The 26,028-nt window shown below is 39.5% G+C and overlaps 1 protein-coding gene across 12 annotated transcripts in view; it reads right to left on the bottom strand.

Moving 5' to 3' along the window:
- The window catches only part of LOC147361917 (ATP-binding cassette sub-family C member 4-like), a 173,701-nt gene that overhangs the window by 21,659 nt on the left and 126,014 nt on the right, over positions 1 to 26,028 (bottom strand). For 4 of the 12 annotated variants that reach the window (XR_015138370.1, XR_015138367.1, XM_086330231.1 and 1 more), the window contains 3 exons: positions 25,369 to 25,524; positions 9,564 to 9,653; positions 6,380 to 6,997 (listed from right to left, as the gene is read on the bottom strand). Coding sequence is in view for 6 of the 12 variants with exons in the window: in XM_086330231.1 (XP_086186357.1) it covers positions 6,749 to 6,997; positions 9,564 to 9,653; positions 25,369 to 25,524 (495 nt within the window). In the remaining 6 variants the exon portion in view is untranslated. Of the gene's footprint in view, positions 1 to 5,188; positions 5,295 to 5,582; positions 5,698 to 5,803; positions 5,977 to 6,379; positions 6,998 to 9,563; positions 9,654 to 25,368; positions 25,525 to 26,028 lie in introns of those variants that run through there. The other 8 variants (XR_015138369.1, XM_086330228.1, XM_086330229.1 and 5 more) reach the window with 6 other exon arrangements.

Raw genomic sequence — 26,028 nt, 5'->3', positions numbered from 1 at the left:
GGATGTGTAGAAAAAGAAATCCTTATGTATTATTGGTCAGAATGTAAATTGATACAGCTACTATGGAAAATATTATGGAATTTGTTTTCTTTTAATTTAACATAATAAATCTATTATGTTAAATCTATTTTAAATAAAAATTTTGAATAAAATTTAAAATAGAAAAAAAAAAAAGCACTATCTGGGAACTTCCATAAAACAAGGTACGCCTGTATTTCTAAAGCAAGCAATAAAGAAACTGATTCAAAAATCAAAGGTTTGAAAAAACATTATTTGTTATTTGTGATGATTTGCTGAATTGAAAACCAACTGGTAATCAGAAGCTCTAGAACAAAATATAAGGTTTACACCTGGGATGGATGGAGCACAGAGGACAATCCCCAACTCTGAAGCTGGGGGATGCATGTCTCTTAGTCCTAAGGTCTAATCCTACTATTCCTACAAGAGCAGTCAGCAACCACAACCAGCTTGAACCAAGATGTAAACAAGTGGCTGAGTTTACATCTCCTGGTGGGACCTCCCTCTGACATTACTGATGACCTCAATCAGGGAGCCCTAAACTGAAGGACTCCCAAGACAGGAGTGGGAAGGGTCCCTCCACAGTGAAGGACAAGGTCATCACACAAAACAAGTCCAGTCATTGCAAAGGTGACAGACTTCAAAGAAAATCCTTCCATTTCCCTTCTCCTTCCATCTTCCCCATTCACCCAGATGCTCAGTCTCCACACCCAGACACCAGCATTGAATCCTGTCTTCCCCCTCAGATCTCACGTTTAATCCATCACTTGGCCCCACTTCCTCATCTCCCCCAAACCCAACCATCTCACCACTTCCACTGCAGGCACCTCAGTCTCAGCCAAGAGAAGGCAAAACTACAAGAGAGAGGGAAAACTGCATTTGGACAACTGAAGACCATCATTGTGGTTTTGGCTGTGAAGGAAGGAGGGAAAAGAGTGGGGAAAAAAACTAGAAAGGTGAGGAGGGACCAGGCGGTAAATTGCTTTGTTAAACCACATTAAAGATTTGTTCAAAGACACTGACCAATTGAGAAAAATTTGAGGTTACAGAAATTTACCAGGAGATAGGCTTCCCTGGTGGCTCAGATGGTAAAGAATCTGCCTGCAACGTGGGAGACCCGGGTTAAGTCTCTGGGTTGTGAAGATCCTGTGGAGAAGGGAATGGCAACCCATTCTAGTATTCTTGCCTGGAAAATCCCATGGACAGAGGGGCCTGGTGAGTGACAGTTCATAGGGTCACAAAGAGTTGGATACAACTGTAAAGTAATGCTCAAAATTCTCCAAGCCAGGCTTCAGCAATATGTGAACCGTGAACTTCCTGATGTTCAAGCTGGCTTTAGAAAAGGCAGAGGAACCAGAGATCAAATTGCCAACATCCGCTGGATCATAGAAAAAGCAAGAGAGTTCCAGAAAAACATCTATTTCTGCTTTCTTGACTATGCCAAAGCCTTTGACTGTGTGGATAACAATAAACTGTGGAAAATTCTGAAAGAGATGGGAATACCAGACCACCTGATCTGCTTCTTGAGAAATTTGTATGCAGGTCAGGAAGCAACAGTTAGAACTGGACATGGAACAACAGACTGGTTCCAAATAGGAAAAGGAGTACATCAAGGCTGTATATTGTCATGCTGTTTACTTAACTTATATGCAGAGTACATCATGAGAAATGCTGGACTGGAAGAAATACAAACTGGAATCAAGATTGCCGGGAGAAATATCAATAACCTCAGATATGCAGATGACACCACCCTTATGGCAGAAAGTGAAGAGAAACTCAAAAGCCTCTTGATGAAAGTGAAAGTGGAGAGTGAAAAAGTTGGCTTAAAGCTCAACATTCAGAAAACAAAGATCATGGCATCCGGTCCCACCACTTCATTGGAAATGGAGAAACAGTGGAAACAGTGTCAGACTTTATTTTTTGGGCTCCACAATCACTACAGATGGTGACTGCAGCCATTAAATTAAAAAACACTTACTCCTTGGAAGGAAAGTTATGACCAACCTAGATACCATATTCAAAAGCAGAGACATTACTTTGCCAACAAAGGTTCGTCTAGTCAAGGCTATGGTTTTTCCTGTGGTCATGTATGAATGTGAGAGTTGGATTGTGAAAAAGGCTGAGCGCCGAAGAATTGATGCTTTTGAACTGTGGTGTTGGAGAAGACTCTTGAGAGTCCCTTGGACTGCAAGGAGATCCAACCAGTCCATTCCGAAGGAGATCAGCCCTGGGATTTCTTTGGAAGGAATGATGCTAAAGCTGAGACTCCGGTACTTTGGCCACCTCATGTGAAGAGTTGACTGGTTGGAAAAGACTCTGATGCTGGAAGGGATTGGGGGCAGGAGGAGAAGGGGACGACAGAGGATGAGATGGCTGGATGACATCGCTGACTCGATGGACGTGAGTCTCAGTGAACTCCGGGAGTTGGTGATGGACAGGGAGGCCTGGTGTGCTGCAATTCATGGGGTCACAAAGAGTCAGACACGACTGAGCGACTGATCTGATCTGAGCAAGTAACACACATGAGTAAGTAAAGCATTAAATACATTGAAAACACTTTGAAAACAGAAACAAAGCTGATTGGTTCAGGGGATACAGACGTTTGCATCTGTGAATCAGGTGCTGAGAGATAAGACTGAGGACTGACCAGCAGAGAGGCTTTCCAAATTCTGTCTTTCCTCACTGTTTCCCTAACCAATCACACATTTCAAAGTGACATTATTTCTAAGAATTAGATAATAAAAATAATCTGCTACTATTAATGCTGTAATACCAAAAACCAAAAATAAAGCCTCAGGGTACATTTAGGAACAAAGAATTTATTTGAACCGACCCCTAACTGAGATAGATCAAGCTATCTTTCTGCTGCTACCTCTAAGGCCTGACAAAGGGCTTGAAACAGGTAAATTTTACAGCATCATTTATTTATTATAGAAGAAGGATGCTTTGGGAGACAGTCTTCAAAATATACAGTGTTAAGAGACAAGAACAACAAAGCAACAAGGAAAAAGTAGAAATGAGAGGCTACTTTTCCAATTAGCATTCAAGAACACAAAATGAGGGTCTAAGAATACCAGGTGCTAAAAAACATTTCTGGAATTTGAGCTACTGTCCTGTGTGTGTGTGTTAGTTGCTCAGTCATGTTCGACTCTTTGCAACCCCACAGACTGGGGCCCACCAGGCTTCTCTGTCTATGGGATTCTCCAGTTAAGAATACTGGAGTGGATTGCCATTCCCTTCTCCAGAGGAACTTCCCAACCCAGGGATCAAATGCTGGTCTCCTGCATTGCGGGCAGGTTCTTTACCATTTGAGCTACAGGGAAGTCCTTAGGATTTAACCCAGTCCCTCATCAAAGTTTGCAGTTGGAGTCAGCTTCCTACTGAGCTGCTCTAGTCCAGACAACTGGCTACCCTATTGGAGCCTAGAGCATCCCTTTGGTTGGGAATGCCCCATTCCTATTGTCAGACTCCCTGGAGCTCACTTCTCTGTATGTCCAGCTTGGCGAGTGAGGCTACAGGCACTGCTTCAATGCTGACAGCCTGATACCTACTCAATGCCCCCATTGATGATCCATCTGACAATGCATGTGAAGTGGGAGGCGCGGTGTGATATTCCAGAAACTCTCCAAGAAGTCAAAAGAGACAGTTAATTTATCATAAGATGTAAGGAAGTTTGGATGTTACTATTAATTATTGATTATTATTAATTTTGTATGGACCATCAAAATACCTAAATATATTTTGCATTCATTTGGGACTGACTTCCCTTGTAGCTCAGACAGTAAAGAATCTGTCTGCAATGCAGGAGACCCGGTTTCAATCTCTGAGTTGGGAAGATTCCCTGGAGAAGGGAATGGCTACCCACTCCAGGATTCTTCCTTGGAGAATCCCATGGACAGAGAGGCCTACAGTCCATGGGGTTGCAAAAAGTTAAACATGACTGAGTGACAAACCGTGTTTTCTATATTATTTTATAAAGCCACATTCTAACATTTACTGAAACTCGTCAAGAAACAGAGGGAAACAACAAAGAAAGAAGACGAAAAGAGATGAGGAATAGAGGGAGGAAGGAAAAGAAGATAAGGAAGGAAATAATAAATTACTGGGAGGAAAGAGCCAATCTAATCTGGAGGGAAAATACTAGACAGATGTCCAGAGACCAAAGCTTGGAGCCTACTGCATGTGTAGTGCCTGGATCTACTGTGTAAGAGACTTGTTGGTTGTTTATCTACAGTCTTTCAGCCTTGATTTGCTTCCTTTCTAAACTCTCACCTGTGATGCACAGGTTGGGTCTCTGCAAGTCACATTTCAGAGGCTCTTTGGCAAGCTGGCCTTTTTTTAGGTTTTGCCAGTAAGCGGGCACTAGAGGGAGACTGACAGTGGGACAGAGCTAATCTATCTGACTTGGCTGTTCCTGCAGTGTCACCTCAGCAGTGGGACCTGACTCCAGCTCCGAGCTTCTATTAGCACATGGAGAAATAGCCACATCCTGCTTCCTCAGCACATACAACCAGCAATTAGGCAGTGACCTCTCCTTGGAGGCTTGAGCACCAGCTGTAGGGCCTCTCTTCTGAGTTCTTAGGTCTGGAAATCTGTTCTAGGACGTGATAGCTGCTTCCTAAAATAATTACCCTAGTGCTTCCTTTCCTTTTTCTAGCCTCTAATTCTTACGTAGGAAATTTCCTATATTAAATCCTTTCAGCTGAAATACTGTTTTTCTCATGAGGCCCTTTCTTCTCACGGACTCCCTTCTGACAGCAAGAGCTGAAAAATTCTGCAAACTTAGTCAACAATCTTAGTCCTGGCAATCTAAATAAGAGGTTAATTTTTTCATTAAGGAAATCAAACAATGCTGAAAGAACTGTGACACAGTGAAAATGACTGTGATCCACCCTCTTGAAATATGGAGCTATAACTTGGGTTTGGAATATTTTCAAGGCTGGACATCTTAAAAAATGACAATTCAAATATAAGAATATTATACGAAAATATAAGGTTATTAGATATATTATCTAATAGCACATTTTGAAAGTAAAGTTAAATACTTGAGTTATTTTCAAGAATGAGAGGAGAAAATTAAATTACTGGAGGTTTCTATCAAGTTTTACAAGGAAGGATCAGTTGAAAAGTTGAATATAAATGGAAAGAACCGATATGGTAAGGGTCTTACCGATATCCATTCACAGTCAATAACGGTGCTCAACCTGTGTGTGATGGTTAGCACAGTGCACTCAGAAAATTTCTCATGGATTTTTTTTTGTATTAACTCATCTGTTCTGGAATCAGAGAAATTGATATACTTCAGTGAAGGCAGGAAAAGCAGACTAAAGAGTTAAAAATTAAAAACCAATACTTTAACATATAATCTTGTTCCTAAAAAACTAAGTATAAAAAGTCTATTTGGGGAGGGAGGAGGGTTCAGGATGGGGAATACATGTATACCTGTGGTGGATTCATTTTGATATTTGGCAAAACTAATACAATTTGTAAAGTTTAAAAATAAAATAAAATAAAAATATGGAGGGAGAAGGATGAGGAAGAATAATAAAAAAAAAGAAATTTACTATTTTTCATAAAATGATGGAAAACAGTCTTCCCTTGAAATTGCATAACAACATTAACAGCATATAACTTCTTCCCTTGTTTTCCTTTGTTTGGATTAATATTATTAAGAGATATCTGTGGGCCAAAGAGAGCATAGAAACATTTCTCAGCATCACTAAATGTTTTCCATTTACCACATTTACAATTTGGATTCCAGGTTTCATGGACCTCAGCTCCATACCTTGGATCCACATTGGATGTGGCTTTGTCAAGAATCAATATCTTATTTTTCCTGAGAATAGCCCTGGCAAGGCACACTAGTTGTCTCTGTCCAACACTCAAGTTCAATCCTGATTCTGCTAATTCAGTATCCATTTTACCAGGAAGACCTTGGATGGTTTCTTTAAGTTGTACCTGTGGATACAGAAAGAACATTTTCCTAAATAAACTGCTGCTGAAGTAGACAAATCTCTTAGACATTAGAGCTTTGAAGTCCTCCCAACTTCTTGTGTATCTTGTATGTACAGCCAGGTGATGGGAAGAGCTGTTTCCAATTAGTGTTCACTGAGAAAGATGGTGGGTAGAGTCAAGTCAGGACAGAAAGATTTCAAAGTCCCCGATCCCTGCCACAGGCTATCCACCAACAACCCCCACCTAGGACTTAGTTCAGAAAGTCTCTCAAAAATTGAAGCTATTTCTCCCAATGTGGCTTAAACAGAAAATCTAAAAGGATCTTTATGGTTGAATCAACTTTACCAAAGTACATTTTGCATAGGAGTTGGTACACTAAAAGGAAACTTAAAAAAACTACAGAAAGTTTTTTTCTCTAAAGATATATTTTTATTAATTTTACAAAATCTTTAAAATTTTGTAATGTTTAAAATAATACAAATTTAAACAATGGAAAACTCCATCTAATACTTTAGTAATCCTGGAACCTTTCCCATGTTTAATCCGATAAATGGTGGACCAGTCAAGTGCATTTTTTTCAATATCATAAATGTCTTTCAGTGAATGAAAACTCACAAGAAACAAGATACAATATTATATCTTATCTCCCCCACAATATGGATATAGGTGATGTTTATATTAATCTATCTTCAAAAAATTTTATTCATAAGATTAAAAACACAAAGCTTTAACCACCAAATATAATCTGAAAATACACTTGGTAGTAGGGGTCAGTTCAATGAATTCTGGAGAAATACAATGGAGCAAGAAGCAAACCCAGGCTGTATTTGAAGTTAAAGAACAAAGAAGAAATACACTTCAAATTAAGAAACCAATAGATTGATGGCCAAAAAGTTATTTGACATACTACAATGTCAGATAACAACACACCGAGGGTGAATGAGTAGCATTTTTGTGATATCCTAAATGCTGGAGCACTTCCATGAATGTGATCCTGAACTGTGCTCCTGATGGAGTCCAGTCCCTAGAAAGCAGAATTCTGAGTTAGGATTAAATATGGTATTGGTATTTAGTGTCAGCATAAAAGGTGTACAAACTCTAAAGGGTAAGATTTGGTCTATGGTACAAGTGATTGGTCTTTGTTAAGACTGACATCCTGAGTTTGAAGAAATAATCTCATATTTACTCCTGAGTTGGATGACATCATACAACTAATCTTTTTTTTCCCCTTCTCCTTCAGGTTGTCCATATCTGCTTCATGATGAATAAGAGTTGTAAGGGGAAATGTTTTTCATAAAATACTGTTTTCTGAGACTCTCTATTTATTTATGAATCAGGGATGGTTATGAGAATAATATGAATATCAAAGCCCTCTGTAGTGTAATCATAAAATCAAGGTATAAAGTATTAGGATGGAAGAAAAGGACAACAGAGACAGTAGACAATAATAATTAAAAGTTACAACTGGAGAATCTGAACACATTATAGTATAATATTATTTTATTTTTTTTTGAGATAATTGTGTTAGATTACACAAGAGAATGTCCTTGAAAAGGATCGAGATTGTATCTCTTGATGACTGTGATAGACCCAAAATCTGAAACTATGCCTATCTAAGAAGTTCTCAGAGATATTTGTTCACTGTGTAAAGGCAGAAGTGAATCTAATCTTGTGACATATCTGTTCCTATAAATTAGAAAGTAAATCCATATAGACAGCTTACATATAACACAATTATTATGTGTAAAAGGATTATATTCTTATAACAATTAACTGGCTCCAGAATATCACAACATCATATTGTAAACTGTGGAAAGCGCATAAAAATTTTTAATTTAAGAAAAATGGAGCTAATAATACTATTGAAAACTATACATCTCAATATAGAATACTTCAGATCATTTTTGAGTTTGGGAAATAAGAGAATATAGCAAAACTGAAGAATAATAAACTGAGCTTATAAGGTACCCTATTTCTATCATCATTACCATTTTTAAAGTAACCCACTGTGTAGTGTATCTAGTAGGTGCCAATGCCTCTCACAGGAGGTTAATACAGATGTCAGATGGTTCCCATATTTCATGGAACCTTCTTACTTCTCAAAAAGAAAGGTTGGTGCAGGCTGGAAGGAGACAGGGAAATGCAGTCAACTGATGGGGAAAAGCTTTTACTAGAGCAGGACCAGCAGTAAAGGAAGTAAAGGGGGAGCCCGTTTACCTAATAAAAGGCTTCAGGAAATGGACATGTGAGCTGTCCCACAGCAGGGACTGAACCACAGGTTCCTGATACACAGGCTGCTGATGCCCATATTTCTGTATCTTAGTTTCCTATGTGATGAGACCTACTTGTGTCCTAACAGAGATACTATCAATGCTGGGTTTGTGTAACACAAAATTTTTTAAAGAAATAAACCATACTTTTCTGAAATGTAGACATCAACCAAACATCTAGTACCTATTTATTAAGTGCTACTTTTTAAAAGCAAAAGACTGAGCTAGGTCCTATGAGAAATTAGAAGTCTGTCTATGATTTAGAAGTCTAGAGTTTCTGCTATCAGTAGAATCAATTTGCAAAACTAGGGCTAATACACAAAATAGCTAGTATTAAAATATACAAGCCAACAGCAACTCAATAGTCAAAATTTTTTCATGCAAGGGTAAGAAAATTCAATGAAGTAGAGCAAGGAGAAACATGATACAAATAACAGAAAATACTCTAGAAATTAGCCTATCCATATAAAAACTAAGCCAAAACTCCAGGATTCTGTTACTTGCATTCATGCTGCAGCATTAAAATGATATAATCGTCAATAAGTAATCATCATCACATTCCACTATATAATTTGCCTTTATAAACACTTTCTTATGAAACTTCATAGTATTTTATTGGTATGATCTTGTTTATCTTTCAGTTAATAATGAAAAACTATCATTTCCACTTAGATATCCCCTAAGGCTAGAGGAAAAAAATGAACATTGGCTGGTAATTAGGATAATTAATTTACTAGGTCACTAATCAGAGAAGGCACCCCACTCCAGTACTCTTGCCTAGAAAATCCCATGGACAGAGGAGCCTGGTAGGCTGCAGTCCATGGGGTCATGAAGAGTTGAACACGACTGAGCGACTTCACTTTCGCTTTTCACTTTCATGCATTGGAGAAGGAAATGGCAACCCACTCCAGTGTTCTTGCCTGGAGAATCCCAGGGACGGGGGAGCCTGTTGGGCTGCCGTCTATGGGGTCGCACAGAGTCAGACACGACTGAAGCGACTTAGCAGCAACGGCAGCAGCAGGTCACTAATAGAATTTGATCCCACAGTTTTAATGTCTAGTTTAGTGCTCTGCTAAGGACAAAATAATGTATCTAGTTGCTTGGGGTTCTATAGAAAAAGTTAAAATGAAAACATGAGGCATTATAGTGTTGGTTTTCATTATCAGTACACACATTTTAAGTGTACCCATTTCATCACTGTTCTCCTAGAAAGTAAACAAAGTTAGCTCAAGTGATAAGCTTCCCTTAATTACCTGCAATGCTACAAATGTACACACACAGATACTGATGCTAACAAGTTAATTACATTACATAAATTACCTCTTCCAAGACATTCCACAGTTCTTCTCCCAAATACTCATTAAAGGGATCCAGATTTTTCCTCACTGTTCCAGTGAATAAAACAGGTTCCTAAATACCGCAAAATAGTAAATGTTATTACCATAATCTCTTTTCATTTTAAACCAACGTTTATAGAAAAGAATGAAAATATAAAATATCAAAATTCTCTGCAATTATTAACAATAAAGTTGCAAATGAATGTTTACAAAACAGTATCTCTAAAGTAATTTTCCATTGTATGAAGTGTGCTACACATTATCCTCTGGATTATTAAACACTAAGAGAAGAAAGTGTTGAAGAAGCATTTTCATCCTAAGGAAAAAAAAAAAACTGAAGAAGAGAAAGAAAATTTTTATTTTATTTTTTAAATTGCCATTCTGGTAATAAATGTCTGCTTAAAGACATACACAAACTGAGGATATAATTACATGAGAAACTTTACATCAAGATTTATGTTAATTAACTGTCAATCCTGGCATGATACTGGGAAATACCAAGACAACGATTCAGCACAAGCTGAATTTTGTGCCTCAAGGCAAAAGTGTTAAATTTTTTCACATTTGCACTGAACAATAAAGTAGGCTATTTTCTATGCTAGTCAAACAGCCTTCTGGGATTGGGGACTCTCTCCACATGCATGAATGGAACATCCCTACACATGCAAAGAGAACATCAGCTCCTGGGGCCTGCGGCTCCTCTGTCCTTGGAGAGATCTCCTCTGATTCTGCACCAGGTGATCCCCACGTTCTCTCACCTGTGCATCAGGATGACCTGCCTCACAGAACCTCATTACTAACTGCAATGTCAGGATGACCTGAAACCCATTGTGACATGAGCCAGGATAAAATTATTTTCATTGAAATAGTTCTTCCTATTCATCTGCATCAAGAGGAGCCACACATAAATTAATCTGGAAATATATGCCTTTCTGGGTTTCAAGAGAGAATCTTGTACAAAAGGTCATGTAGACCATTTACATTTTCTACTGGAAGGCTCTAGTAAGCCAGGCCACAGAATATGAGCAACAGAGAGGAGCCCAACTGGCTCCTTTCAGTGAAGGAGGCAGGACAAGGGGAGGCACACTTGTGGGTACAAGAGGAGACCTGACGCTTCCACAGTGCCCGGAACTGCTCAGAATCCCCACATTCAAATCCTGCCTGGCCTTGGGGCGGACTTGCCTCCTCCTTTCACAAAAGCCTGAGAAGAAAGATGCAGAAGACAAGCATTTCTCTTCTCCAGCCATGAAGAAAAATGACACTCAGAGAGCCTCTTGTACCTTCTTTCCTTATTATCTTAAAGTCTGATGAGAGAAAAATGGATGCAGAAGACACAGGGCATGTCACCAAAAAAGACATATCCCTAAACAAAATCTAAATTTCAAAAGACATTATAAAGGGAGTTTCATTTGCACAAAGTTAATTAAGTGGCCAACATTCCCCCAAAGCACTTAAAATCACTGGTCACAGGATGTTTCAAAATGATTGTTGTATTGAACTGAAAAATACTGAGACCCAAATTTAAAGTCTCCCTTAAAACTCTGAAATTTAGGATCAAAGACTACCCAAGTATCTAAGCAATGGTAAAAGTTCCTTGTCAGTGGACTAATAATTATTTTACTTCAGATAAAAAAAAAAAATTCTTAATTTTTGCAGTTATCAACTCTAAGTTTCAAACAAGCAGGCTATTTCTCTCCCTTTAGCTGTCTTCATGAGGTTTAGACAAATGACGTGGCCCAACAAGGGGAGGCTGGTCCCCAATATTTCTCCCTTTCCTTTGACTCTCCTCCACCTCTGGGCCCCAAAATGAAGAAGGGACTCTTGAAGGACTAGTGTTTGAGGAGATTTGTTGTTCAGTCACTCAGTCATTCCTGACTCTGCAACCCCACGGACTGCAGCACTCCAGGATTCCCCGTCCTTCACTATCTAACAGTTTTCTCAAATTTGTAAAGGAACAGAAAGAGGCCAGGTTAATAAGCCAGCTTGGAGCCCAGCTGGGAGAAGTGAGATGGGGTCTCTTTGCTTATAACAGTGACAAGAATGTTTCTTCTTAGCCTATCACAGCTTATGTGACCTGAATAGTTTTTCCTTCAGGTTTCTCTCATAGAGAGCAAATTTACATCCTGTAAGAGGTCTAAGGTTTGAAGTGTCCACCAAACCTTTAGCTGCAGAAAGCAGGGGCTATTCTCTAGTTGGAATGTGCAGGCTTCTCACTGCAGGGGCTTTTCTTGCTGCAAAGCACAAGTTCTAGGTGCATGGGCTTCAGTAGTTGCAACTCCTGTGCTCGGCAGTTGCGGGGCACAGTCTCTAGAGCACAAGTTCAATAGTTGTAGGGCACAAGCTTAGCTGCTCTGTGGCATGTGGGATTTTCCCAAATCAGGGATCAGACCCATATCTCCCACACTGGCAGGCAGATTCTTTACCACTAAGCCACCGGGAAAGCCCTGTGAATGTAAACTGATACAGCCACTATGGAGAACAGTATGGTGGTGGGGGTGGTTTAGTGACTAAGTGGTGTCTGACTCTTGTGACCCCATGGACTGTAGCCCCACCAGGCTCCTCTGTCCATGGGATTCTCCAGGCAAGAATATTGGAGTGGGTTGTCATCTTTTTCTCCAAGAGAACAGTATGGATATTCCTTACAAATATAGGAATAAAACTACCATATGACCCAACAATGCCACTACTGGGCATATATCCTAAGAAAATCCTAATTCAAAAAGACTCATGCACCCTAATGTTCACAGCAGTACTATTTACAATAGCCAGGATATGGAAACAACCTAGGTTTCAGGTGGACAGATGAATGGATAAAGAAGTTGTGATACATATATACAATGGAATATTATTACTCAGTAACAAAAAGGAATGCGTTCTAGTGAGCTCTAGTGAACTCACCTCACTAGAACTGAATGAGTTCAGTTCTAAGTGAATCTAGAGCCTGTTACACCGAGTGAAGTAAGTCAGAAAGAGAAAAACAAATGTTGTATTAATTAATGCATATATTTCATAATTAATGCATGTAATTCATAATAAATAATGTATTAATTAATGTATATACATGAAATCCAGAAAAAATGATATGATGAACCTATTTGCAGAACAGGAACAGAGACACAGACATAGAGAACAGACTTGTTGATACACAGAAGAGGAAGGTGAGGGTGGGAAAAATTGAGAGAGTGGTATTGACATATATACCACCATGTATAAGATAGCTAGTGGGAAGGAACTGTTTAATGCAGAGAACTCGACTCAAAGCTCTATGATGACCTAGAGAGGTGGGATGGTGGGATGGGGGAGGGAGGCTTAAGAAGGAGGGGATACATGTGTATATATGGCTGATACAGGATTGAGGGCAGGAGGAGAAGGCGGCAACAGAGGATGAGATGGTCAGATGGCATCACCGATTCAATGGACCTGAATTTGGGCAAACTCTGGGAGATGGTGAGGGACAGAGAGGCCTAGCATCCTGCAGTCTGTGGGGTCACAAAGAGTTGGACAAGACTTGGCAACTGAACAACAACAAAAATAACAGCATGGCTGATACATGGTGTTGTACAGCAGAAATAAACACAACATTGTAAAGCAATTATCCTCCAATTAAAAATAAATTAAAAAAAAGAATCTGAAAAAAAGCATATGTGTAACTGAATCACTTTGCTGTACATCTGAGACTAACACAATATTGTAAGTCAATTAAACTTCAATTTAAAAAGAAGAGTTATATGCTTTATTTATATAAGCAATGTTCAACTTTTTCATATAGTTTAATAGTTCTAAAATTTGAATGGTGGAGGAGTGTTTGCATGTAATTATTCACCTTTATAAGCTGTAGATGTTTTTAAATGACTTAAATTCAAGTTTTAATGGGTGGGCATTAGTTATGAGAGTTCAAAATTTAGAAATCTTTACATGGCAGTAATTTTTGCTTACATGTTACTGTAATAAATCTATGTGAGTATGAAAAAAAGTTCAGTCACTTATTTCATAATCAGGGCTCTCTCTGTTGTCACCTTCCTCACCTTCTTCCCTATAGGAAGCTCCTTGAAGGGGATGAAACTCTCCAAACTCTGGGGGACTAATGTGACATTCTTAGCAAAAAGAGGAGCCCTCACTTCTGAGTCCCTGACCAACAACACCAGCTGTTTCATGCTGAGCTTTAATCAGATACCTCAAACACTGTATAGGCCTTAAGGAGTTTCTGCTAATTATCACCAATCCACTGCTGATTGTCATAAAAAGAAAAAAACTAAGTTTAACCATTTCATATTGCAATAAGGGTCCTCACTTAAGTCTATGCTGTCAGTCTAAAAGGACATATTTGGAAATTATGAGTGTTCATTTAGCAGTATTAGTGGAAAAACATATTTTAGTAAGTAAGAATATTTCTGTTATGATATGTCAAATATATGACATGCTAAAACTTCAATACTTTGGCCATCTGATACAAAAACCCAACTCATTGGAAAAGACTGATTCTGGGAAAGATTGAAGGCAAAAGAAGAAAGGGTAAGCAGAGAATAAAGACAGGTAGAAAGCATCATCACCTCAATGGACATGAATTTGAGCAAACTCCAGGAGATAGTAAAGGACAGGGGAGCCTGGCAAGCGACAGTTCATGGGGTCACAAAGAATCATACATGACTTAGTGACTGAACAGCAAGAGTGACAAAATTTAATTTAAAAGTTGAATGAAAAGAATGATTTATTACAACATTAACTGACTGAACCTACATTTTTCTTTAAAGTCAGCAGGCAATTTGTGAACAATGTCTGTTATAATAGGTCATGTATTTCATGTGTGGTGTTCATTTTGGTTTCTACTCACTCTACTTTCATCACTTGCCAAATAAGAAACCATTATATTATCTTCAAAAGGTAATAAAAGTGCTGACAAACACATACTGCAAGGGCAGATAAGGGTCAAATGAATGACCCTTATTTCTGATAGATACTTATTATTTAAAGTAAGTAAGTAAGTGTTAGTTGCTCAGTCGTGCCCAACTCTTTGTGACCCCATGGACTGCAGCCCACCAGGCTCCTCTGTCCATGAGATTGTCCAGGCAAGGATACTGGAGTGGGTTGCCATTTCCTTGTCCAGGGGATCTTCCCAACCCAGGGATTGAACCCAGGCCTCCTGCACTGCAGGCAGATTCTTTACAGACTGAGCTATAAGGGAAGACTACCTCCAATCATGAAGTTAGTAAACTAATCTGATAAATAGGGTTGTAAAAATATTTGTAAGGGATTTTCCTCTTGGTACAGTAGCTAAGAATCCACCTGCCAGTGTAGGGGACACAGGTTCGATCCCTGGTCTGGGAAGATTCCACATACTGTGGAGCAACTAAGCTGGTGTGCAACAACTACCAAATCCATGCTCTGGAGCCATCGAGGCACAACTACAGAGCCTGCACACTTCTACTGAAGCCCACTGGCCTAGAGCCTGTATTCTGCAATGAGAGAAGCCACCGCAATGAGAAGCCTGTGTACCACAATGAAGAGTAGCCCCCACTCACTGCAAACTACAGAAAGCCAGCTCAAAGCAACCAGTGCCGCCAAATAAATAAATAAAAATTTTAAATATTTGTAGGCAGAAAACTTCCAGAGAAGGCAATGGCACCCCACACCAGTACTCTTGCCTAGAAATTTCCATGGATGGAGGAGCCTGGTAGGCTACAGTCCATGGGGTTGCTAAGAGTCGGACACGACTGAGCAGCGTCACTTTCACTTTTCACTTTCATGCATTGGAGAAGGAAATGGCAACCCACTCCAGTGTTCTTGCCTGGAGAATCCCAGGGACGGGGGAGCCTGGTGGGTTGCTGTCTATGGGGTCGCACAGAGTCGGACACGACTGAAGTGACTTAGCAGCAGCAGCAGGCAGAACACTTTACTGTAGAGATTTATGGCAGGATGTACAACCTATGTGTAAATAAACACCAAATTTATTGGCCCATGTATACTTTTTCTGAAGGTATACAACTAAACCTCACTTAATAAAGCTTAGCTGACACAGCAGAGTTAGGGGAAAAATACTCTTATTTAGTATAATATTTTAAATGGAGCATTAGTTTCAAAACTGTCTTTCATCATGGTTTAAAGTTCATAATTTTAAAATTTAATCCTAGAGTGCCATATTCAGTTGTAATTTTTTCCTTTGTTACTCAACATAAATTCATATTAGGCATGTGACCCAATAATGGCCACTCTGAATCAGCATTTACTGTAGTAAACTGATAATCCCTTGGCACAACTGCAAGACTGGAAACTGCAATCTTAGTGGACCTTTTATGTCTGCTTCTGGAAGACAAGACCCTCATTATCTTACAAAGAAATCCTACTCACTAACCTTCAGAGGCCTAACACACCCTGAGATGAAGGCAAAACCATACAAGTGGTTGGTTATAAACAAAGCAGATAATCCTGTCAGTCCCAAACCAGGAATCTGCCCTCCACTATAGTATATCCTCACAGAAGCTACTGCTGCTGACTCCTAAGAGCTACATTATCATTTCTAATCTGAGGATCTTTCTTAAGGGGAAGCTTATCTCCCTGTTTTAAGAATAAGAAAACCACCTGAAGTCACTTTTAATCTTGGTTTCCATCTTTTTTTTAAATCCTGTAATGTCTGAATGAAACATGAACAGCATGAAAAGGCAAAATGATAGGATACTGAAAGAGGAACTCCCCAGGTCAGTAGGTTCCCAATATGCTACTGGAGATCAGTGGGGAAATAACTCCAGAAAGAGTGAAAGGATGGAGCCAAAGCAAAAACAATACCCAGTTGTGGATGTGACTGGTGATAGAAGCAAGGTCCGATGTTGTAAAGAGCAATATTGCATAGGAACCTGGAATGTTAGGCCCACAAATCAAGGCAAATTGGAAGGTGTCAAACAGGAGATGGCAAGAGTGACCATTGACATTCTAGGAATCAGCAAACTAAAATGTACTGGAATGGGTGAATTTAACTCAGATGACCATTATATCTACTACTTTGGGCAGGAATCCCTTAGAAAAAATGGAGTAGCCACCATGGTCAACAAAAGAGTTCAAACGCAGTACTTGGATGCAATCTCAAAAACGACAGAATGATCTGTTCATTTCCAAGGCAAACCATTCAATATCACGGTAATCCAAGCCTATGCCCCCACCAGTAATGCTGAAGAAGCTGAAGTTGAATGGTTCTATGAAGACCTACAAGATCTTTTAGAACTAACACCCAAAAAAGATGTCCTTTTCATTATAGGAGACTGGAATACAAAAGTAGGAAGTCAAGAAACACCTGGAGTAACAGGCAAATTTGGCCTTGGAGAACAGAATGAAGCAAGGCAAAGACTAATAGAATTTTGCCAAAGAGAACGCACTGGTCATAGCAAACACCTTCTTTCAACAACACAAGAGAAGACTCTACACATGGACATCATCAGATGGTCAACACCAAAATCAGATTGATTATATTCTTTGCAGCCAAAGATGGAGAAGCTCCATACAATCAGCAAAAACAAGATGTGGGGCTGACTGTGGCTAAGATCATGAACTCCTCATTGCCAAATTCAGACTTAAATTGAAGAAAGTAGGGAAAATCATGAGACCATTCAGGTATGACCTAAATCAAATCCCTTATGACTATACAGTAGAAGTGATAAATAGATTTAAGGGACTAGATCTGATAGGCAGAATGCCCAATGAACTATGAACAGAGATTCATGACATTGTACAGGAGACAGGAATCAAGACCATCCCCAAGGAAAAGAAATGCAAAAAAGCAAAACAGCTGTCTGAGGAGGCCTTACAAATAGCTTTGAAAAGAAGAGAAGTGAAAAGCAAAACAGAAAAGAAAAGATACACCCATCTGAATGCAGATTTCCAAAGAATAGCAAGAAGAGATAAGAAAGCCTTCCTCAGTGATCAGTGCACAGAAATAGAGGAAAACAACAGAATGGGAAAGACTAGCAATCTCTTCAAGAAAATTAGAGATATCAAAGGAATATTTCATGCAAAGATGGGCACAATAAAGGACAGATATAGTACAGACCTAACAGAAGCATAAGATATTAAGAAGAGGTGTAAGAATACACAGAAGAACTATACAAAAAAGATCTTCATGACCCAGATATCCACGATGACATGATTACTCACTTAGAGCCAGACATCCTGGAGTGGGAAGTCAGGAGGCCCTTAGGAAGCATCACTACGAACAAAGCTAGTGGAGGTGATGGAATTCCAGTTGAGCTATTTCAAATCCTGAAAGACAATGCTGTGAAAGTGATGCACTCAATATGCCAGCAAATTTGGAAAACTCAGCAGTGGCCACAGGACTGGAAAAGGTCAATTTTCATTCCAGTCCTAAAGTAAGGCAATCCCAAAGAATGCTCAAACTACCGCACAATTGCACTCATCTCACACGCTAGTAAAGTAAAGCTCAAAATTCTCCAAGCCAGGCTTCAGCAATACATGCACTGTGAACTTCCGGATGTTCAAGCTGGTTTTAGAAAAGGCAGAGGAATTAGAGATCAAATTGCCAACATCTGCTGGATCATAGAAAAAGCAAGAGAGTTCCAGAAAAGCATCTATTTCTGCTTTATTGACTATGCCAAAGCCTTTGACTGTGTGGATCACAATCAACTGTGGAAAATTCTTCAAGAGATGGAAATACCAGACCACCTGACCTGCCTCTTAAGAAACCTATATGCAAGTCAGGAAGCAACAGTTAGAACTGGATATGGAACAACAGACTGGTTCCAAATAGGAAAAGGAGTACGTCAAGGCTGTATATTGTCACCCTGCTTATTTAACTTATATGCATAGTACATCATAAGAAACGCTGGGCTGGAAGAAGCACAAGCTGGAATCAAGATTGCTGGGAGAAACCTCAATAACCTCAGACATGCAAATGACACCACCCTTATGGCAGAAAGTGAAGAGGAACTAAAAAGCCTCTTGATGAAAGTGAAAGTGGAGAGTGAAAAAGTTGGCTTAAAGCTCAACATTCAGAAAACGAAGATCATGGCATCCGGTCCCATCACTTCATGGCAGATAGATGGGGAAACAGTGGAAACAGTGGTTGACTTTATTTTTCTGGGCTCCAAAATCACTGCAGATGGTGATTGCAGCCATGAAATTAAAAGATGCTTACTCCTTGGAAGGAAAGTTATGACCATCCTAGACAGCAGATTAAAAAGCAGAGACATTACTTTGCCATCAAAGGTCCATCTAATCAATGCTATGGTTTTTCCGGTGGTCATGTATGGATGTGAAATTTGGACCGTGAAGAAGGTTGAGCGCTGAAGAATTGATGCTTTTGAACTGTGGTGTTGGAAAAGACTCTTGAGAGTCCCTTGGACTGCAAGGAGATCCAATTAGTCTATCCTAAAGGAGATCAGTCCTGGGTGTTCATTGGAAGGACTGATGCTGAAGCTGAAACTCCAATACTTTAGCCAACTCATGTGAAGAGTTGACTCACTGAAAAAGACCCTGATGCTGGTAGGGATTGGGGGCAGGAGGAGAAGGGGACAACAGAGGATGAGATGGCTGGATGGCATCACCGACTCCATGGACATGAGTTTGAGTAAAGCCTGGGAGTTGGTGATTGACAGGGAGGCCTGGTGTGCTGCAATTCATGGGGTCCCAAGGAGTCTGACAGGACTGAGCAACTGAACTGAACTGAACTGAATGTCTGAATTATCAGACTGAATGTCTGATCATCATCCATATTCAGAAGAAAAAGACATTGTTTTCCAACAAAGGAAGAAGAATTTAAGTCATGTAAAGTCCTGTTTCAGGGGCTCCAGGGAGCACTTTCAAGGGATTTAATGAAGACTTCAGGTTAAGAAACAAAGGGCTGAATACATTAGGCTAGAATCCAGTTATATTTCCTTACTAGTATTCTCCCTCTCAGTTTTGTTCTCAAGAAAAAAACAAGGTGTGGGGCTGGGTAGGGGTGGGGAGAAAAGCTGGTAATCATGGAGAAGTCTTAGAGAGCAAGCTCTGGTTCACCCTTCAACCTACTGAAGAAAACTCATGGAATAAAAATACCAAAAGAGGAAAGTAAGCTGTTTAAAAAACACTTAGCTTTTGCTTTTTTTTTTTTAAGCCTATAAAATGTTAAAAAATGAATCTGTTTAAACATGAGAAAGATGATGACTGCTGATCTGTACCAACACTTGGGCTGTAATCATAAATACTGAATTTGCAAGGAATCCCTCTTCATCTGAAAACAATTTATTTGTGCTACTATCATAAGGGGTTCTAGGTTTAGAGAATCATCCAGAGGTTTTGAAATCTGTTTTTCAAGATCTGTTCAGATAAGCAGGCTTTGTTGCTGTTGTTGTTCAGTCACTAAACTGTGTCCTACTCTTTTGCAACCCCATGGACTGTAGCCCAAAAGGTTCCTCTGTCCATGGAATTTCCCAGGCAAGAATACTAGAGTGGGTTGCCATTTCCTTCTCTACGGGATCTTCCCAAGCCAGGGATCAAACCTATGTCTCCTGCACTTTCAGTGAGATTCTTTACCACCAAGCCACCAGAGCAACTGTACTTCAATTAAAAAAAATAGACACACACAAAATTTGTGTCCAGGCTTGGCCCCTTACTTATTAAAAGGCATAAGCTCCCAGAACCTCTATTTTCAAATTTGACAGGTAAGGATAACAACAGAAGTGTGAGAATTAAACAAGAAATGGTAGGAAAAGAGGTTAAAATGTGTTAGTTCAGTTCAGTTCAGTCGCTCAGTTGTGTCTGACTCTTTGTGACCCCATGGACTGCAGCATTCCAGGCCTCCCTGTCCATCACCAACACCCAGGGTTTACTCACACTCATGTCCATTGAGTCAGTGATGTCATGCAAACAACTCGTCCTCTGTTGTCCCCTTTCTCCTCCTGCCTTCAATCTTTCCCAGCATCAGGGTCTTTTCCAACAAGTTTGTTCTTCGCATCAGGTGGCCAAAGTATTGGAGTCTCAGCTTCAGCATCAGTCCTTCCAATTGATATTCAGAACTGATTTCCTTTAGGATTGACTGGTTGGATATCTTTACAGTCCAAGGGACTCTCAAGAGTCTTCTCCAACACGACAGTTCAAAAGCATCAATTCTTCAGCATTCAGCTTTCTTCATAGTCGAACTTTCACATCCACACGTGACTTCTGGAAAAACCATAGCCTCGACTAGATGGACCTTTGTTGGCAAAGTAACGTCTCTGCTTTTTAATATGCTGTCTAGGTTGGTCATAATTTTTCTTCCAAGGAGTAAGCGTCTTTTAATTTCATGTCTGCAGTCATCATCTGCAGTGATTTTGGGGCCCCCCAAAATACAGTCTGTCACTGTTTCCACTGTTTCCCCATCTATTTGCCATGAAGTGAGGATTCCACAAATGTTAGGAATTATTATTAATACTTGTGTAACTTGCTGCTAAGCTGCTAAGTCGCTTCAGTCGTGTCCAACTCTGTGCGACCCCATAGACGGGAGCCCACCTGTCCCCCATCCCTGGGATTCTCCAGGCAAGAACACTGGAGTGGGTTGCTATTTCCTTTTCCAATGCATGAAAGTGAAAAGTGAAAGTGAAGTCACTCAGTCGTGTCCGACTCCTAGCGACCCCATGGACTGCAGCCCACCAGGCCCCTCTGTCCATGGGATTTTCCAGGCAAGAGTACTGGAGTGGGGTGCCATCATCTTTTCCACTTGTGTAACTTGTCAGAGCCTAAAACAAGCACTAGAGGAACAGAAATGAGAGATTCAGGCTCTGTCCTCTAGGAGAGGATAAAAATAGTCAAGAATGTGGGGAGAGCTGAGAAAAAATAAAAATGCCAGAGGTCTTCATCATGGACTGGAAAGTATGAGTGTGTATTCAGTGGTGGTCAGGAAAGAAGCTGCTGGGAGAGGAGCCACAAATCAAAATACTGAAACAAACAAACAAACAATATTCTCTCTTCTTGCTCTTGGTAGAAAACATTAGATATATTACTCTGTTATGCTTTTTCACAAAATTCCTACTGTAGTTTTTTGTTGTTTTAGTTTGATTTGGTTTGTGCTTTATTCTTTGACTCAAATGGTAAAGAATCTGCCTGCAATGAGGGAGACCAGGGTTCATTCTCTGGGTCTGGAAAATCCCCTGAAGAAGGAAATGGCTGCCCACTTCAGAATTCTTGCCTGGAGAATTCCAGGGAAAGAGAAGCCTTGTGGGCTACACTCCCTGGGGTCACTAAGAGTCAGAAACAACTGAACAACTAACACTCTTTAAATTTATATAAATAATTTGGTTTATACAATAAATATAAAGAAAATCACAAGGAACCATAACAACATAAACAGAAATTAAAGAGCAAAGTCATTTCAGAACGTGTTACTCTTTTTACTTATGTAGACTAATACCCAAAAGGCCAGTCCCCCAATCTATAGGAATAACAATAGCTACTATTGACTGAGCTTTCCCAAAAACCAAGCACGGGCCACGAACGTTTCCTCACCAGTTACATCTTCACAACAATTGTGAGGCAGTAATTTGCAGATCTGGTTTAAGGATGGGGAGGCTGAAACTTGAAAGCCGAGTGACTTCATCAAAGTCCTATAGCTGTATGAGCCAGAGCAGGAATAAAACTGTGGGTCACACTGACACTTGGTCTACACTCTTAAATATTCTACCCCTGGCTGCCTCTTGAATGATTTCCTGGGAACTTTTGCACATTGAAAGTTCTCTCCAAATTCTCTCTCTTTAATCAATCAACACTGCACGTTGGAGACAAATAGATATAAAATGGAAAAATAAATATTTGATGATCATTAACAACATGGATGGGAGAAGGCAATGGCACCCCACTCCAGTACTGTTGCCTGGAAAATCCCATTGATGGAGGAGCCTGGTAGGCTGTAGTCCATGGGGTCGCTAAGAGTCAGACAGGACTGAGTGACTTCACTTTCACTTTCCACTTTCAAGCATTGGAGAAGGAAATGGCAACCCACTCCAGTGTTCTTGCCTGGAGAATCCCATGGACAGGGAAGCCTGGTAGGCTGCAGTCTATGGGGTTGCACAGAGTCGGACATGACTGAAGTGACTTGGCAGGCAGCAGCAACAACATGGATAGAAAGTTTAGCACTGTTTTATAAGCATGTTCTCTGGAGTGTGTATATAAGTGAAAGTGAAATCAGTCATGTCTGATTTGGACTGTAGCCCCACAGGCTCCTCTGTCCATGGAATACTCCAAGCAAGAATACTAGAGTGGGAAGCCATTTTCTTTTTCAGGGTATCTTACTGACCCAGGTATTGAATCTGGGTCTCCTGTATTGCAGGCAGATTATTTACTGTCTGAGCCACCAGGGAAGCCCATAGAACATGCTCAAAAGTAGGGTGGAAACTTATGGAACAGAACCAAAACCTGGCGATAAAGGATGTTTAATCTTTTCTCAGATGTGTTTCCAAACATTACCTGCAGAGCCAAGACCATCTACCATTACTTCTTTATTTATAGAGTTCTTTTATGTATATAGCCACACAACCTTTTTCATTAAAAATAATGTGGAGCACATTTCTAAATCCTTTCATCCAATGATACAAAAGGATTTTACAGACACACCCATTATTTCTGCAAACTAATCTCATTTGGCACATTCCAAAATATAAAACTTGGTGATCTAAACTTATTCATTTTCTACTGTAACAACTAAGTTATGAATCTAATAGCCAGTGGGAATCTTTAAATACAGGCATTTTACATACTAAAAATTTCTTTCCATTTTTCCTAAAAAGCATACCTTTGAAAAAAATTTTAATTGTGGTCAAATATTAACACACAGAAAATTTACTAGCATAATCATTTTTAAGTAAACAGTTCAGTGGTATTAAATACATTCACATTGTTGTGAATCTGTATCACCACCATCCAGTCACAGATTCCTTTCATTTTGCAAAACTGAAACTCTGTACCCATTAAACAACAATTCTCCATTCCTTGCTCCTGGCAGCTCATGGCAACCATCACTCTACTTCCCATCTCCATGAATTGACTACTCTAGGTACTTCGTATTGGTAGAATCATACACTATTTGTCATTTGTGACTGGCCTATTTCATTAGCACAATGTCCTCAAGGTTCATCTGTGTTTTAGCATGTGTCAGAATTTCATTTTTTTTAAGGCTGAATAGTACTTCATGGTATGTACATGTACTAGATTTTGCTAATCCATCCATCTGTCAATGCACCCTTGGGACCCTCAACCCTTAGGCTATTAAGAATAACTCTGCTATGAATATACATCTCTTCAAGACTTCTTCAAGTATCTCTTCAAGACCTTTATTTCAATTATTTTGGGCTGAAATCCTAAAGTAGAATTGCTAGATCATATGACAATTCTATTTTTAAATCTTTTGAGCAACCATCATTTTTTTTTTCCACAGTGGCTGCACCATTTTACATTCCTATTAACAATGAGCAAGAATCTAATTTCTCTACAACCTTGCCAATACTTGTTATTATTTTTCTTTCTTTTTTGATAGTAGACATCTTAAGGGGTGTGAGGTGTAATCTCACTGTATTCTGAAAAAAATATCTTCATTTCAAAAGTACTTATACTAATTCCAGGTATTTTAGAGGACAGGGGTAGGTAGCAACAGTTGTACTCAGTTGTAAGACTCAAATCCACACTCTCCTTCCCTTTGGGTACCGTATTATATACGCTTCCTAATAAACAGGCATTCCAGAGCTCATTATACCCACATTCAAGGAATCACATTTGCCTGGTTCATTTTTCTCCTTTCCTGTCTGTGTTTCTCATTTCCTATGATGTCTGTGTTTTCCTGAGCTTCTCTGGAGAATTGTACAGTACGAAACAAACAACAAAAAAAAACTCAAAACAAAAAATTGGTAAGTCTGTCAAAGCAAAGGGCAGGATGGCAGCTGAGGACACACAGGCCTATGTTACCCTTGGCTATGTACCTGGAGGACAGTAATTGCTCAGTAAATACTCATGGAATTATGTTGAGTGGATGAACCACAAGGAAAGACAGGCACTTCTACTGTGCATATAACCCAGTAACAATCTCTCAAAGTCATACTTTAAGAATCAGAAAAAAAAGAAAACAGACTCAGAACTCAGGAAGAGATGGCCAATTCAATGCTCCATCCTCACAGTATCTATGTTTTGGGTCTGTGTGAAGCACTTCACACTCACTTACCTGTTTTGTCCTCACAACAGCTCCAGGGGTTTGTACTGCTAGCTGCCTTGTAAGAGAGAAAGCTGAGGTGCACAGAGATGGAATTCTGCGTTCCATATTCTTCCTTACTTTTCTGTACGGACTCCCTGGTGAAAGTTACTTACTAATATCCAAATTGTAAGTCTCCCCAAAGCATCGATATACCCTGAAATTCTCAAAGCCCCACAGTTTCCCAAAGCACCCTCCAGGGAGATAGTCACCTTTGAAAAGATGTCCTTGTTTCCAGAGCAAAATTCCACCTGTTAGACACTTAAAATTCGTGTTTCCCTATGGGAATCTCTCCAGTGCTAAACAAATCATTAGTCCTTTTGTTCTCAGAATTGTGTGGTACCTGAGGAACCCTAAGTCCAGAAATCTATCTCAGTAAGTCCTTAAATCACATGCAAACAAAACTAATGAATGAACAAAGAACCAAAACCTGGTGTCTGATGAAAGTGTCTGTTGAAAATACCTGCTGCTAAAAATATGCTCTATTGAGGGGAAAAAGGATTAATCATTTCATGTAATTTGAAAAAAATAATCAAATTAAAAACAAGTAAACTTGGGTGCCTTATAAAAAGAACATGTGAGAATGTTCTAATGTGCATACCTGAGGTGCAACTGACATACTCTTCCGTGAATGGTTAAGTCCAATACGGGTTATCAAGATGTCATCAATCCAAATGCCACCTTTAGGTTCTGACAATCTAAAAAGTGCAGCAATAAGGGAACTTTTTCCAGCTCCTGTTCTTCCCACAATGCCAAGCTGTAAAGAGATCCAGAAGAGATTAAGAATTAACAGGATGCAACAAACCTGGGAGAAATCCTGATTGTTGAAGATGAAATTTAAAAGTTCTATATAAACAGTAGTATATAAGTTTCTTAGTTATGGCACTGTTGACATTCTGGGCCAGATAATTCCTTGTTGAGGGATGGAGGGCTATACCATATATTGTAGGATGTTGGTAGTAACCATGAACTCTACCCACTAGATACCAGAAGCACCCTCCAAATTGTGGCAATCAAAAATTTCAGACATTGACAGCTGTTCCCTGGTTAAGACACCCACTGGTTCCAAGAAGTTAAAGATGACAATCTGCTGGAGTGAAAATCCAGCAATCTCCTAAATGGTCCATAAGAAGTCAGCTTTTAAATTAACTTTATTCCTACTGCCCAAGTAATTTCAGCTTCAGAATTATGTGGCTAATTTTACAGAGATGTCAACAAGTCAAATAAGAAGTATTATACATAAACAAGTACTCACTTTCTC

Source organism: Bos grunniens, chromosome 12, assembly GCF_055505025.1.
Source record: "Bos grunniens cultivar Pamir isolate PY7600 chromosome 12, Bosgru_T2T1.0, whole genome shotgun sequence".
Lineage (NCBI taxonomy): Eukaryota > Metazoa > Chordata > Mammalia > Artiodactyla > Bovidae > Bos > Bos grunniens.
Note: the sequence above shows the minus strand (reverse complement) of the source record. Positions and strands in the feature narration are given on the sequence as shown.